Source organism: Odontesthes bonariensis, chromosome 18, assembly GCF_027942865.1.
Source record: "Odontesthes bonariensis isolate fOdoBon6 chromosome 18, fOdoBon6.hap1, whole genome shotgun sequence".
NCBI lineage: Eukaryota > Metazoa > Chordata > Actinopteri > Atheriniformes > Atherinopsidae > Odontesthes > Odontesthes bonariensis.
In genome coordinates, this window is record NC_134523.1 from 21,287,397 (window position 1) to 21,301,754 (window position 14,358).

Genomic DNA, 14,358 nt, shown 5'->3' on the forward strand with positions numbered 1-14,358 from the left:
ATGCTACTATTCTACTACATATATGGCCCACTTTCAATACATATTCATGTCTCCACTTGTGGAATGTCCCTTTAAACAAATCTCCTCACCTTACAAAAGCAGTTTTTCATTAAATCGCTCTTCTCTGCCACTCTGTCAACCACTGTGTCAGTATCAAGGGACACAAGAACATCTTTCTCGGTGGCCATCAACATAAAGGCTTCCAGTTTGCTGGCAGAAAGGCAACTCCTCAGTCTGTGTTTGATGTAGCGGAGGGTTGAAAATGACCGAAAATGACCGAGGTAGGAATATTAATTTCGTATTTCTCGTGTTTCACTAATATTACATGGGCAACTGTAACCTGTAACACCTGCAAACAATATAGTTATCACAAGCTAAAATAACACTGAACACTTTGGTGTCTACATGAGAGTGTCATAAACATTAATGACACACTTGATATCTATGACTGATGTCATTGGGTATTTGCAATATCTGCACACCAGTCAACTTTACATAAGCCTACAAAATGGAATGGCACTAGATACGTTATAGCCTTGCCTACATTAATGATGGTTTAAGTACTGTAATGCTAATGACTTTTACACCTTCAAATAAAATAAACTCATAGCATTAGTTGAAAATAAAGACTAAATGATCTCTGTGACAGAAACGCGCACGCGCAGACACACACACACACACACACACACACACACACACACACACCACAGTCGGTGACCACCTCCTAACCAACAAGGTTGTGCAAAAAACAGGCTAGGCTTTTTATTCGTGTTCCAGCGTGACTGGATAAAATAAGTAATAATTTCAGCATGATCAATTCCCCCCATACTGATGTAGTGAAGATGTAGCCAACCAGTCATTTATCTATAAATAGCTAATTTAAGTATCCACGCACACGGAGAGCCCTCAGTCCTCCCATTAAAAAAACATGTCGTCCATCTGCTAACATTTCACCTAACATTAGCCTACTTCTTACCGGGCTGGCTATTCTGACCTCCTCAATCTGTCCCTGGGTCAAGTATGTCTCCTCCTCCTCCTCCTCCTCCTCCTCCTCCTCCTCCTCCACCTCCACCTCTGAATCCACCTCGATAGCTTCTTCCTCTGTGTTTGGCCTACACTGTTCTACGGAGACACTCGTGCACTGGGGGCTGCTGATGATGTTGACGGCCCTGGCCCTGCACTTGATGGCCCTGCACCCGGTGCTGTGGTCGTGGTGAAAGCACTTGCAAACATGTCAGTAAGCTTCGCACATTTTGCTGCTTGTAGGCTTTTTAGCCTTTTATCTCGTAGCTTCTGTGCATCACCCTTTTGTTTCTGTTGTTTATCCATTTCGGTTTTTGACTGTTCCCTCGTTCAGCTCAAATGGTAGATCGATGACCTGGGTAAACGGGGAGGGGAGGGGCGGGCCAAAGAGGTGTTGAGAGATTTCATTGGATTAGCCCCGTCAACATGAAATCGTGGGCTGCCCGCCAGTCACTTTTTTTTTTTTTTACATTAATTAAAAAAAAACAAAAAAAAAACGACATCACCGGCCCTCGAGGGGCGTCGCCCACCGGGAAAATGCCCGGTATGCCAGACTGTCAGTCCAGCCCTGGCATGTGGTGAATTAGACTTTGCGCTCTGCCCATGCTCGAGATTTTTTCCCAGGGTTGTGAACCCGAAGTCGGAAGAGACGATATTACTGTTGTTGTCACCGTCGAAGGAAAGAAACAAACAACGTGATGGAGAATGCGCCGTTGTGCATCGCGTTTGTGCAACAAGCAGCTCATCACAGACGAAATGTAGAGGGACGTAGCTTCTTCTTGCTCTTCGTTCGCCATTTTCTTGAATGCCTGAGTTTGGTGTTGTTCTTGGTGGTGGTGAAGCGGTCAACAGGAAGTAGCTCTATTAGCAATAGTTAAAATGGGTACAGCACCACCTATCGTACCGGAGTATGACATGCTTTCTGCCTCTGATTCGATTCATTCACCGCCATATATCCAAGGATAATTACCCTTGCTCAAATAAGGAGCATAACCCAACTATAGCTATAATCGAATTAATCTCACCATGTAGACCCACTGACTGATGAACCACATATCTTTGCATATAAATCTTGCAATCTTGTTGTTAATGGCATTTGTATGTCTCGGATAAGAGGCCTGCTGTGGCTGACTATGCCTGATGAAAACTATTTCAAAAGGCAACTTTCCAGAATGTTTGGTTTTGTCATCGACTTCCTCTGAGAATGGCTTTGCTCGCTGGTTTCCTCTATTTATTGCAAGGTAGCAAACAGAAGATCAGCAACATTAGCTTCTTTTACTGTGAGGTTACTGTGAGGGCATGCATTAGGTCAAGCTAATCTTAGAACTTCTTCTGCCGGATCACGAGGACAAATACTTCTAAATAAAAATAAAAAGAATTTATGTGAATTTATATAAAATATTTGGGAATGGTGTACTGATTTCTCCACATTTAAACAGATGTTTGACTTTAGAAGAAAGAATGACAGCCCAAGTCCAGGCTACAATTATCTTTATTTTGTTTGAGACTCATCAGCACTCACAAGACGTGTGAAACATCTTCTGAAAGATGATTTATTGTGTCCCAGCAACAAACCAGCACACAGCTACAGAACAAGGAAATGTGGTTTTGCCACCACAAAGCAAAGAAACTCTGTCTAAAAAGGATGGTAAAATTCACCTCTTTGTTTCAGTGCATCGGCATAAAAGTTCAAAATGTAACTGCTCTGACTAAAAGTGGGGACAGCACACAATTTTCAGATAAACTCCAGATGCATTGTTACTTAGTAGAAGTCTTTATTCAAGAAAGTGACATCATTTTCAAGCTTGCTTTCATTTTCACTACTAGTTGGTCTTTAAGTCTCTTGGTCGAGTCTTGTGCTTTGCTGCTAAGGTTGGGGCGTATCTGGGAGACAAAGGCCATGTTAGAGGAGGAAGAGATGCACATTCTAAGTATGATGAGCTGCTTCAAAGTGCAGACAGTATGACAATATTCAGTAACTTCACCTGACAGGGTGACATGACCTGTGTCTCACTGAGGCAACATTTGTGCTCACTCTTTTTTCCAGGCCTCACTACACTGCATTCAAAATGAATGGGTAGCTATATCTGAAGTTTTGACTGGCACTGTGTGCGTCTTTGATATATTGTGTTGCTGGCAGTGTGTTGAGATGTTTCATCAGCATCAGTGATGGAGAAGCACAGGCCTACTATGGAAACAGAAGGAGAGAATACTGTAATAAAAACAGTGGGACAATAGAAGACACAGACAGGTTGTAGTTAATCAGACTGTTGAAGCCTCCAAAAACTTTCTGCACTTACAGAAATAAAACTTATTTTCATTGAAATCAGAGAACAGCACATGTCATATAAGATGGAACTGACACTTTACAAGAACATAGATACATCTGGAGTATCTTATAGTAATTTACACATCAGCCTCTTTCACCTCCCTGAAGCTGAATTATGTCACACTGTCCATCTCATTTTTTTATTTTTCTACAGTTTATTCTACAGTTAACACATCAGATATGTACTAGTGATAAAACGACACACAGAGCTGTTAAATGACTGTGGGTACACCAAATCAGTAATTCCAGATTGAAAGAGTGATGTTGATAACTGACGGTCACTAACTGACTTATTTCTGTTGATTAAAGTAAACTGATTCAAAGCCGATTGTCTTTCAGCAACCTTGAAGACCAATCGGCTGCAGGCTGAACTTTCAGGTAAGAAAAGTTTTTAATCAATTAACCAAATTATTGAAATGTCACCTTATAAACCTTAATGTCTCCAATGTTGATCTGAAGACATGAGAGAAAACAGCAGCCAGCTACAGAATAGTTATGAAATCCAGAGTAAAAATCAAAGCAATTTAAAGGATGAAGTAAAGAAGCTGAAGGACAAGATTAAAGGTGAGAACAGACTGAAACCAACAGAAAACATCAACATTGTACACCTGTGACCCAACTCTGCTTTTCAGTCAGTTCTTGTAAAAGTTTTGAACTAAATAACCACATAATTAGTTCAAATGTCAGACTGTAAACATGAAACTTTTCAGATTTGTTAATTGTTTTATCAATTGTTCTTCTGAAGACATGAGAGTCAACAGCAGCCAGCTACAGGATGAAGTAAAGACTCTGAAGGACAAGATTAAAGGTGAGAACAGACTGAAACCAACAGAAAACATCAACATTATACACCTGTAACCCAACTCTGCTTTTACTTTAAATGATCATAGTTTTATGGTGTCTCATGATATTTCTGTATGTATATTCCTGTTAGGAGGAACAGTTATTTACAAATGAGACAGAAAACTTGAATTGACCTTTTTCAATTTGATATGAATTAAGTTTGAATAGACTAAAACACCTGAAAGTCAAATTAATTTGACACTCAATTACATTAAAATCTGTATTAAACTCTTGTTTGATATTAAGGGACTTCATGTTCTGATGGATGGACGAGATTTGGATTAAATTGTTACTTTAAATCCACTGAGTGGAAAACCTGGTCAGACAGTAGGAAACTCTGTCAGGAAAGAGGAGCTGATCTGGTGATCATAAACAGCAAAGAGGAACAGGTGAGTGTGTTTGCTCATGTCAGTATGATATTTGATGGAACTGCCAGTTTTGTGTGACCTGCTGTCAGTCTGTGTGTGCTTCCTGTACTGATCCTGATGGATTTCAGGTAAATGGTTTCACATCCTGAACTCATCAATAATCTGAGCAATTTGGTTCATTTCCTGGATTTAGCTCATGAAACTTGACTCATTTCAAAGGTGTAAATCTCATAATACTTCAGTCTCTGTGTTCTAAAGCTTTGTTTTGTTACAATTACTGTAGATTTGATGTTAAAAAAGAAGAATTTTCTTTATAAAAATGTAGTAATATTTATAAACAAAAATGAAGGAAAGTTTAGAATGGGTGAAACAGAATAATCAGAGCTGATTTCTGTCAGAAATTAAAACAGTATGATATTACTACAACAGCTATACAGAATTCTAAGTGAAGAAACTACTTTTGTCTCATCAACAGGAATTTGTCCGTAAACTGAACGGGTATGGAGAGTCCTGGATTGGCCTTCAGGTCTCAGAAGGTGATTGGAAATGGGTGGATGGATCCCCGCTGACAGAACAGTAAGACGGTGTTTCTTTTGCAGTGTTATCAAAATCATTGTTTGAAACCAAAGGGGTTGAAATGCAGAACAGCAACACATGTTGAAAAATTGTCCCATCATTTAATTTAGTCCGTTATGAAATATTTATCTGAATTAACAGCTACTTGAACACTTCGTCTGCAGTCTGTGATGAGCTGCAGTCCCTGTGGTTCAGTAGAAATAGTTCAGCTTTTTGAATTTGTGCCTTTACTTTGTGAGCTGCTTTTATTTTGTCCTCTCATGAGAACCACTGTATAGGAGAATTCAGGGGTCTTCTTCTCTGTTGTAATGAAGAAAGCATAAAAGAAAGAATGAATAAGACCATTAGAAGGATGAATTAAGAGTGGCTGATGACAAAGTTTACCTGCAGATAAACTGACTGAAACAAAGATTCCTGCCACTAACAAAGCATTTTCCTCACAGACAAACACTGAAAACTGATGTGTGTAAAACTGCTGAATTAACTGGTCTAAAGGCAGAAGATCAGCTATTATTCCTTTATTGTGAATGAATAAAACATGAACATTTAGTGGCTGATAACCTTAAAGGCTTTTTGATGATCAGTGATGGTTCACAGTGAAAAGTCTTCAGGTGAGGAGAGTGAGCTCAGAGACAGAGATGCTAATGAGCATGTGCAGTGGTTTTAAAAACCAGGAAGCAGATCAGCAAGAGAGGAAACATTTCTGGAGCATGTGCAGACTGAGCAGCTTTTATTGGAATAAATGAATGAATGGATGCTGAGTTAGAGTGTGTTATATCAAGATTCCATAATATATCCATAATCAATTAAAACCCACAATCCTCTTTATTTTTATATGTGTGAAAATTGTACATGATTACGAGAAAAATAAAAACATTTGAAACATTTAGAGAGAGAGTCAGGTGTGTCTGAATTTGAAAATTATTTTGAGTTTCAGTCAAACTGAACATGATGTTTTGTTTGTCCCACAGGTTCTGGGAAACAGGACAGGCACCAACTTCCTATTACTATGGAGTGTGCTGTAATTATGATGGGAAATGGAAAAAATCAAATAACTATGATACTAAGAATTTGATCTGTGAGAAATAACATTTCTGTCTTTTCTAATGTAAAAGTGGTGTGCAGTGATCAAACTGTTTATCACATCTGAGCAAAGACACCAAACTATGAAACTCAGAACTAACTTCCATTATTTTTGCTCTTTCACATATTGGATGCTACATTTCATGCTGTCCCTCTTAGCTTGTTGGTACATACAGATTTATGATGTTGGGAGTTTAAAATAAAATGTGAAATATGATATTTTAGTTCCACAACATTGTTTACTTGCTTTAGTAACGAGTTGCTGAAACTACAGTTAGTGTCATCTGTATTTCAGTCTGACACACTTCATTGTAGCAGCTGCAGATTTTTACCAACCAACAGAGTTTATAACTGAAGACTGGTTCATTAGAACAAATCGTCCCCATTCTGCAACATTTACATGAACTGTTGCCCTCCTGCTTCATTTGCATAAGGGAAACTGCACAATGAATAAACATTTGACATTCACCTCACACTCTTTAAACTACATGTTCTGTTGGAAGATGTTGTAGGAAACAAAAAAAGTGCCAGAATGCAGAAATCATCATATTCAAACTTATCATCTCTGAGTTTATTTAACAATCATGAAAAACATATTTTTTTGTGTAAAATTATTGTGTTTCTCATCTATATCCTTTCTGCCTTCAATAACGGTTTAGTAGTTAAGTTACAGCAAAACCTAAAAGTAAATCTCATTTCTTAGACATAACTGCATTCCCACTGATCTTGACGTGGCAGCTAAAAAGGTTTTAGGATGTCAGTGGGCTCCAGGATCTTAATCCCCATCTGTGATGGTGTGGATTAAAGTCAGTCCCAGTGAGGCTTGCAATGGGAGCTCAACATGCTTGTTTATGAAATGTATTCAATCGTATGTATGTATTAATTCCAATAAAACTCTTATTTTGCTAAGCTGTGTGTCAGTTTCCCCTTCATGGTGTGGCCCGTGAGCCTGAGTTTTCTTTAGTTGTTGCTGAATGCTGTTTAGTTCTCTACAAGACAAATTGTAAGAAGTCAAGGGTTCGTCCTTCTTACTTCCTGTGTCAAAAAATAACTGTTGTTCTGCTTTAACTGTATGTGTGTGCTTCAAATATAAAAAACAGAGAGACAGTGAAGCCTGCTGAGTTATTTTTTCCCTGAGAGATGCCAGCAGAAATTCCACCTGTACCAGATTTGAAGTAAAATACAGGATAAAGGCCCATAAAGACGGAAGAGATGAAGAGCAGCAGTCTGACCTTGGCCCGGCTGGGAGGTGAGTTGCCCATGCACAAAACAGTGGGCTGCATCTTTAGTATTTCCTACATTATATACATTTTATGCTCCTGCTTTTTTTTGGTTCCTGTTCTCACTGGATATTTCAGTTAGAAACAGGAAACAGTCAGATACACACATGCTAGTTCAAGAGGACAGTAAGAACATGAAGTAGAGAGCACTTTAATTACGTGATGGCGAAATTTCATTCTTCACACGAAGCAAAGTAATTCCAGCTTTCCACAAAAGAATTATAAAATTGAATATTTTCATTCAGATCCATCTATTGTTAAATAACAAAAACTAGGCATTTCAGTCACTTTGAAAAAAGATCAGCTGTGGACCGAAGAAGACAAATTTAAAAACGGGGACTGAACTGCAGGATTTAAATCAAATTCAATCTTCACACACTGTAGACCTAAAAGCTCTCAGGTCAGGGTCATCAAGATCTGCTCCAGGGAACAGTTTGACTCCCATACTCCATCAAAGAGGCTTGGAAAGGAAGGTCCTTTTCAAAATCCAACTTCTTATTCTTTCGTGTTGTGAGGTACATATTACTATGGTTGCAAAATATGTTCAGATGCTGGATTAGAATTTATTATCGGTCTTTTCTTTTGCCCACTCTGCCTGCTGTATATGTTGCTGCTCCAGGTTCCCTTCGTTGGTTCTTCTCTCACCTGCTGCTCACAGGTGTGCCTGATTTCTTCCATCTCCCTCCTGTTCCTGTCCAGGCAGTAAAGGACTAATCTGTGCATTTCCTGTGAAATCTTTTTCCTTTTTTACCCCTGCTACACCTGTATGCGATGCTTTCACTGCCCAATTTGGGTGGGTAACAAACAAATTGGTCAGATTTGTTGTTGTTGTTGAGTAAGACAGCTGTTATGGACAAAGTAAACCAAAGGTTTCTGTTTGTTACTATACTATCTGCACTGTAAAATCCAAAATATTTCCAAAAAACGTTTGTCAGATTATTTATGTTATGTGATTTTCCTCTTAGGATGGCTTTGCTCGCTGAGATATACAAGACTAAGAATGAAATGACTGAAAACATAATGTCATGTTCACTTTAAACATTTTGGTTTGAGGTTAAACAACAGTTTGGATTGACTAAGGAAACATGTATCTATATGTAAGCTTTAAGCTTCAATCTTTAAGTATTCATTTCAATGACAGTTGTGGGTCAGGTGTAATACTGAAGTCAAGTCAGACCCACCACAGTTGACTAGTTTCCCCTCCTACTGGTAATTTAACTCAAATGTTTATATATTTATAACCTGGTCTTAGCTTAGTGAGAGTTGAAAGCAGAGCTGAGGTTGAGCCAGGGGGTCCAGCTATCCTGCAGGTTTCCAATCAGCTTCCTGCATCTTGCAGCAAGACATCCATGCTTACCTGAAAGCTTCCTGCTCAGATGAAGTTTAATTAGAACCTCACAGTTCAGTCAAATCTCCTGCTGAAGGACCAACACATATTCCAGTCCACACACACACACACACACACACACACACACACACAAACACACACACACACACACACGCACAAAACCAACGTTTACAATTGTTCTGGAGAAAAAAAACACCACCAAGTGGAAAATAAATTATTTTCTTGAATTTATTTTTTAAACATCATGGTTAGAGGCTCTCCTGAACTGACTGAACTAAGAGGAGATTTGAACAATTTGAAAGTGTGCTTAAAATTCTGGCTCAATTTATTCACTCTGAAAGAGAAAACATCATATCCAGGGGTGAATAAATGCACCCTCTTCCAAAAAAAAGAAATTTAAAATGGGTAACAAGCAGTAAACTAATTTAATAACTCAAAAACATAAATTAATTCAAAGCAATTTCAAGTTCAGATTGAGTGAGTCGAGTTTCTTTCATCAAGTCGGTTTCTGGTTTCTACATAAAACAACAAAAAAATGAACGCAAATCCTCCAGTTTTGTTCTGGAAAACATGGCGTCAGTTTTAGTCTGAATTAGGTCAATAATACATTTTTCACCTTGTAACAGGCTGAGTTGAAGGAATAATTAAGAAAAAGGGAAATAGAAAATACAGGGTAAGAAACAGATGTTAAAAATGAAACGGTATTTGTTTCATTTGCTTTCTGCTTCACTGACTGAAACTGATCCTTCGCCATGCCACCCAGCAGATTCTGTTGACAGAACTGAACACATTTAGACACAAACATAATCTCTCTCTCATGAAGTAAACTATTATTGTGTGGATTAAAAAAACGTAAGGTTTCATCCGCCTTCTCAAACACAGAGCAACATCAGATAAAGCTTCATACTGTAACAATAACTGCTCCTGAAACAAATCCTCTATGTGTAGCAGTAAGATGTGTCTGTGGCTCTGTGAGACCAGAAAACAACACGTCAGACTACAAATGAAGACAAAAAAACATGCAAAACTATATAAATAATTGTTCAGAAGTCAGACAAAATGCCTGATTGTGAAGTTTAGGAGCCTTCTAAACCAAAAGACGGAAGTTCTAACAACACAACGTGATGCAAACATGGACAACATACCACATTACATCTATTTCAGGAAAATATGGATTTTGTAACTTAGGGTATCACATTTTTACTGGTTAACGATAAAAAATGAAAGGCTGAAGTAATACCTTCCAACACTAACAGGGATTAAAAAATGAGAATGACGGTGATGCTCAGCAGTTCGCCATGGGACCTTCAAGCACAAGGTATAAAAAAAGATGAAAAAGCACAAGGTTGTAATACTTGCTAGACCATTAGGAGGCACTTAACCAAGCAGGTGGGGGGACAAAAGGACAAATAAACAACAACAACAACAAAAAAATTGATAAAACTACATAAATCTGTTTTCTTGAACTTAATTCAATAGGATATGAGTTAAAATAGTCCCATCCTCAAACCCCATCCCGTTTCCTTTACAATGTCCATAAGAAATCCTCTACATCAGGCACTTGTTGATTAGTTCATAACGGCCCCAAGCCGCCCAATCAGAAACAGCAAGCAGCCCTCTGTCCTCCAATTGTCTCCTTTCAGTTAGTTAGTCCAGGCAGCATCTTCCCACTTCTCTTTGGTCTCCTCTTGGGCCCAACTTTCTCTCCTTCCGCAGCTACGCTCCGGGAGCTTCGGTGCACACCGGGAGACCTCAGCTCGATGTCTTCAAGTGCAAGCGCGGGGTCATCGGGCGACACGGGCTGCGGCGCTGGGTAGTTAGGTTGGTAGTAGCGGTATGGGTCGTCCTCCTCGACCTCGCCGTAGTTTTGGAAGACGTTGGACGGCAGTTGGACTGGGGGGACAGCGCCACGGTCAGTGATATCTTCACCTTCTACGTTGCCAGCCAACCAGGCAATGAGCCAACCAGCACCCAGTCAGAGAGGCAGACAGTCAGTGAAAGCCCAACGCAAAGATGGACGACCCCGCCACCACAGGAAAAAGTGTTTTGGAGAGATTTTTTTTTGTTGTTTTTGATTTGGTTAGCGGGAAGAAGGGGTTTGGATAAGAAGGAAGGAGCAAGAGACATGGAGAGACAAGGGTTACCAAAGATTACCAAGCTATGATTACCATGGTTACAGAGTAATGATACTTAAAGCAGTTAGAAGGAAGTTCTTGACACAAAGCTTCAAGTTAAAAGTTAGAATAAGCAACAATGTTTGAGTTATCTACAGCAAGAATTAGATTTGTTATTCATCAGCTGACATTTAATTTGTCAAAAGTAAAATAAATTTAATGTCTTCAAGTCTTATCTTTAATATAAAAGGTTTCATGATACTTAATTTAGTTAAAACGTGCATAACATTTAACAAATTCTGCCTTGCATAGGAGCTTTTAGTTGCTCTGTAGAGGTGATTTGGGTTACAAGAGTTGGTATTAATCAGTGAAGCCTGTGGATCAAAAAAGAGGCGCCGGAAGATCATTATCTAGAAGAAAAGTCAGGAAAGGATGATTGTGTCAGTGCAGGTTCATGACATGTCTGGGCTCAGTACTGTTAAAAATAAATATTTTGATATTCCATCTTACAAATTCCATCTATATTTTCTATATCAAAGCATATGTGTGACCTTTATGAAATAAAGCTTTACAAGTGATATGCAACTCAAATTGTTTTCATTTGTCTATATAAGCCAGAAATCATAATAAATTCCTACTACAGTTTCTACAGCCCAGGGACAAAATGTCATATCTACAGCCGATACCTGAAGATGTTCAGGTTTCTAACAAGTATGACAAAGAAGCAAATACTTTCTTTCTTAAGTAATTAGAGTGGTTCTATGTACCTGATGTAATATTCATGTGTGGTTAAGGCTCATACACTGACACCACCTCCAGTATTTGGCAGCCTTTGCAGCACTTAAAGCTTCGACTCCACGCTGTTGTTGCTTTGAGTATTTGTGAACATGGCTCAGTAGTCACCATAATGCTGTGCTGGTTAAGAACAAAAATCGTAAGACGAGGGGATTGTGGGAATCCAGATGTACAGACACACAGACACACACACACAGACGAACAGAAGAATGATTACAACATGCAGCCGTTACTCACATGACGTCTTTGCAGGCTGCAAGCTGTACAGTGCCGTTTAGGCTGCTGTGTGACCTTTAACCTCAACACATTAAAGGTGAACACAGTCATGCATTTAAAAAGCTAAAGATGATTCCTGCAGGGTTTTCTGTGGTTTAAGTGTTTGCTGATGGATGCATATGGCGAGAATCAAACACAGTGGACTCCACAGAATACTTTGGAAGCATGCGGTGAAGCCTTTTCGCTCGCTGTGAAGTTGTTCAAATATCTTTTCCCGAGGCAATTATGTCTACCCGTGTTTTAAATGGTGTACATTTCAGAAAACCCTTCATGGAGCATCATCTTAGTATCCGACTAAACCCACACTCATTTCATCAGAGTGATTCAACACCAGAGTTTAGCTAAAACATGTTGAGATGCAGAGTTCAGCTGTGGTTTGTTACTGTGTGATAACGGTTTGCTGATTCAGAGCTATGCATGCAGTTTCAAACACTCACTGCAGCAAGGCATTCAAGAGTGGCCAAACAAAACTCAAAAGGTTGGTCCACCCTATTCATCACCAGTCAGCAATGAGTGCTGACTAATCTGATCAAATTGTTCCAGAAATGACATCTCATCCACAATCCTAACTCATGTCAAATTGAAACTTTTCTACTTTAAAGAAAAGAACTCTAAAATACCGAACTAACAGAGTGGCAGAAGGTTAGATGCAGTTGTTACTACACATCTCGAGAGAAGAAAAACTGGACAGAGAGCCGGAAAGACTGTAAGGGGAGAGGAGTCAAACTGCTGATAATTCGCAACAATGAGGAGAAAGTAAGTGTCCAATGATTGAAATTATTTTCTTTAATCTATGAAATTCATGTGAGAAGTTATTCAGAAGTTAAGAAACGGGCCCCAAACCAGCAGAAAGAGAACAATATATCCGTTCTATGGTGTGCTAACCTGTATATCTTTAGCTGGGCTGTTTTTCTCTGCCTTGTATCACTGCATGTGTGCATCAATGTGATCATCCTATAGGTGTATTTGTTCTGATTTTCTCAGAAAAAAACACACAGAGTATTCCTGCTTTATGACTCTTTAGTTTTCTTCAGCAATTAAAGTAATACTGTTAAAATTATGCTACTGAGAGGATATCTCCTGAAATTCTAAAATTCCTCTTTTACTGGATACTTAATACAACTTTAATCTGCAATCATATCAGAAGGGATATTTAGTTATAATATCTATAAACAAGACTATCTTTCATTGTATTACAAACTGTAAAACTTGCTCAGCTAATCAAAAATCTACTCCAAGGGTGGTCAATTTTTCAAGTTGTTGAACTCTGGTAAAATGCAGAACCATTTTTTCTTACACTACACAAGTAAATAGTCACATTTATTTGGTTCATGCTGCCAAAACAATTCTTCCCCATGGAGGTGTGAACCCCACAGTACCTTTGAAGGTGTCCATCAGTATCAGGCACCAGGATTAGCAGCAGATCCTTAAATGATTACAAGTTGCAGAGTGGACCTGCGTTTCCATCACATCTCACAGGTGTTTAGTCTGAGCGAGAGCAAGAGTTTGTAACTGACACACCAGATGAGTGATTTTAGAGAATCATGTGGGGATTACTTTATATGATCCATTAAGAAGACGGCAGACGCTTAAAAAAATACTTAAGGGTGAAATGGCTAACAATGTCACACCTAAAACTTGCCAATGTTGGACAATGATCAGTTCACTGTCTGCGTGGTTCACTCATGATGTTGATCTTTGTGACAATCAAGCCTTTTCTCAAGGAAGGAAACAAGTCCTGAACAATTACTCCAATGTGGGACACAGCAGACTAATTTCACCTGTCAGTGGATGTAATGTTGTGGCCAGTTGGTGTGATTTACAATGTCTGTCCTTTGTCAAAGTGCATAAATAAACTGGTAGAAGTTTTGTTTTATTGTTAATATCAGGTTTTAAACACAGTAGAGGAGAGAGAAATTGTGAAAATATGAAAAATGGTTTTACTGCTACATAAACGAGTTCAGAACTTTGATGATTATCGTTTGCCTCCTTGAAAAATTACAAAGGAACTCTTTAGTAAGCTGAATTATCATGGAGATTCCTTGATTGGTCTGGAAAGGGTAGAAACAAAGGATTGGAATACCCAGTGGAAATGGATAGATGAATCACAAGACAATCTTAATTATTTTCCTTTTTATATCAAGGTCATATTTCCTAACTGGCCGTAGAATAATAAAAAAAATCCCAAATAAGTGTAGATCTTTCAGTACCAATGGCTTCCAAATCAAAAGAATCTGAACTGCTTTCTTGTCATCCCATCCTCAAACTGTATTTGGTTTATATCTGAGAGAGCAAATGTCACAGAAGTTGATCTGATGTGGAA

The 14,358-nt window shown here is 38.7% G+C and overlaps 1 protein-coding gene across 1 annotated transcript in view; it reads left to right on the forward strand.

Moving 5' to 3' along the window:
- LOC142367576 (C-type lectin domain family 17, member A-like) overlaps nt 1-7,069 on the forward strand; it is a 108,420-nt gene extending 101,351 nt beyond the window's left edge. The window contains exons 5-8 of the mRNA XM_075449580.1: nt 4,098-4,160; nt 4,442-4,584; nt 5,039-5,139; nt 6,111-7,069. Coding sequence (XP_075305695.1) covers nt 4,098-4,160; nt 4,442-4,584; nt 5,039-5,139; nt 6,111-6,228 — 425 coding nt within the window. The 3' untranslated portion in view covers nt 6,229-7,069. The remainder of the gene's footprint in view (nt 1-4,097; nt 4,161-4,441; nt 4,585-5,038; nt 5,140-6,110) is intronic.
- The last annotated feature ends 7,289 nt before the right edge of the window (nt 7,070-14,358 follow it).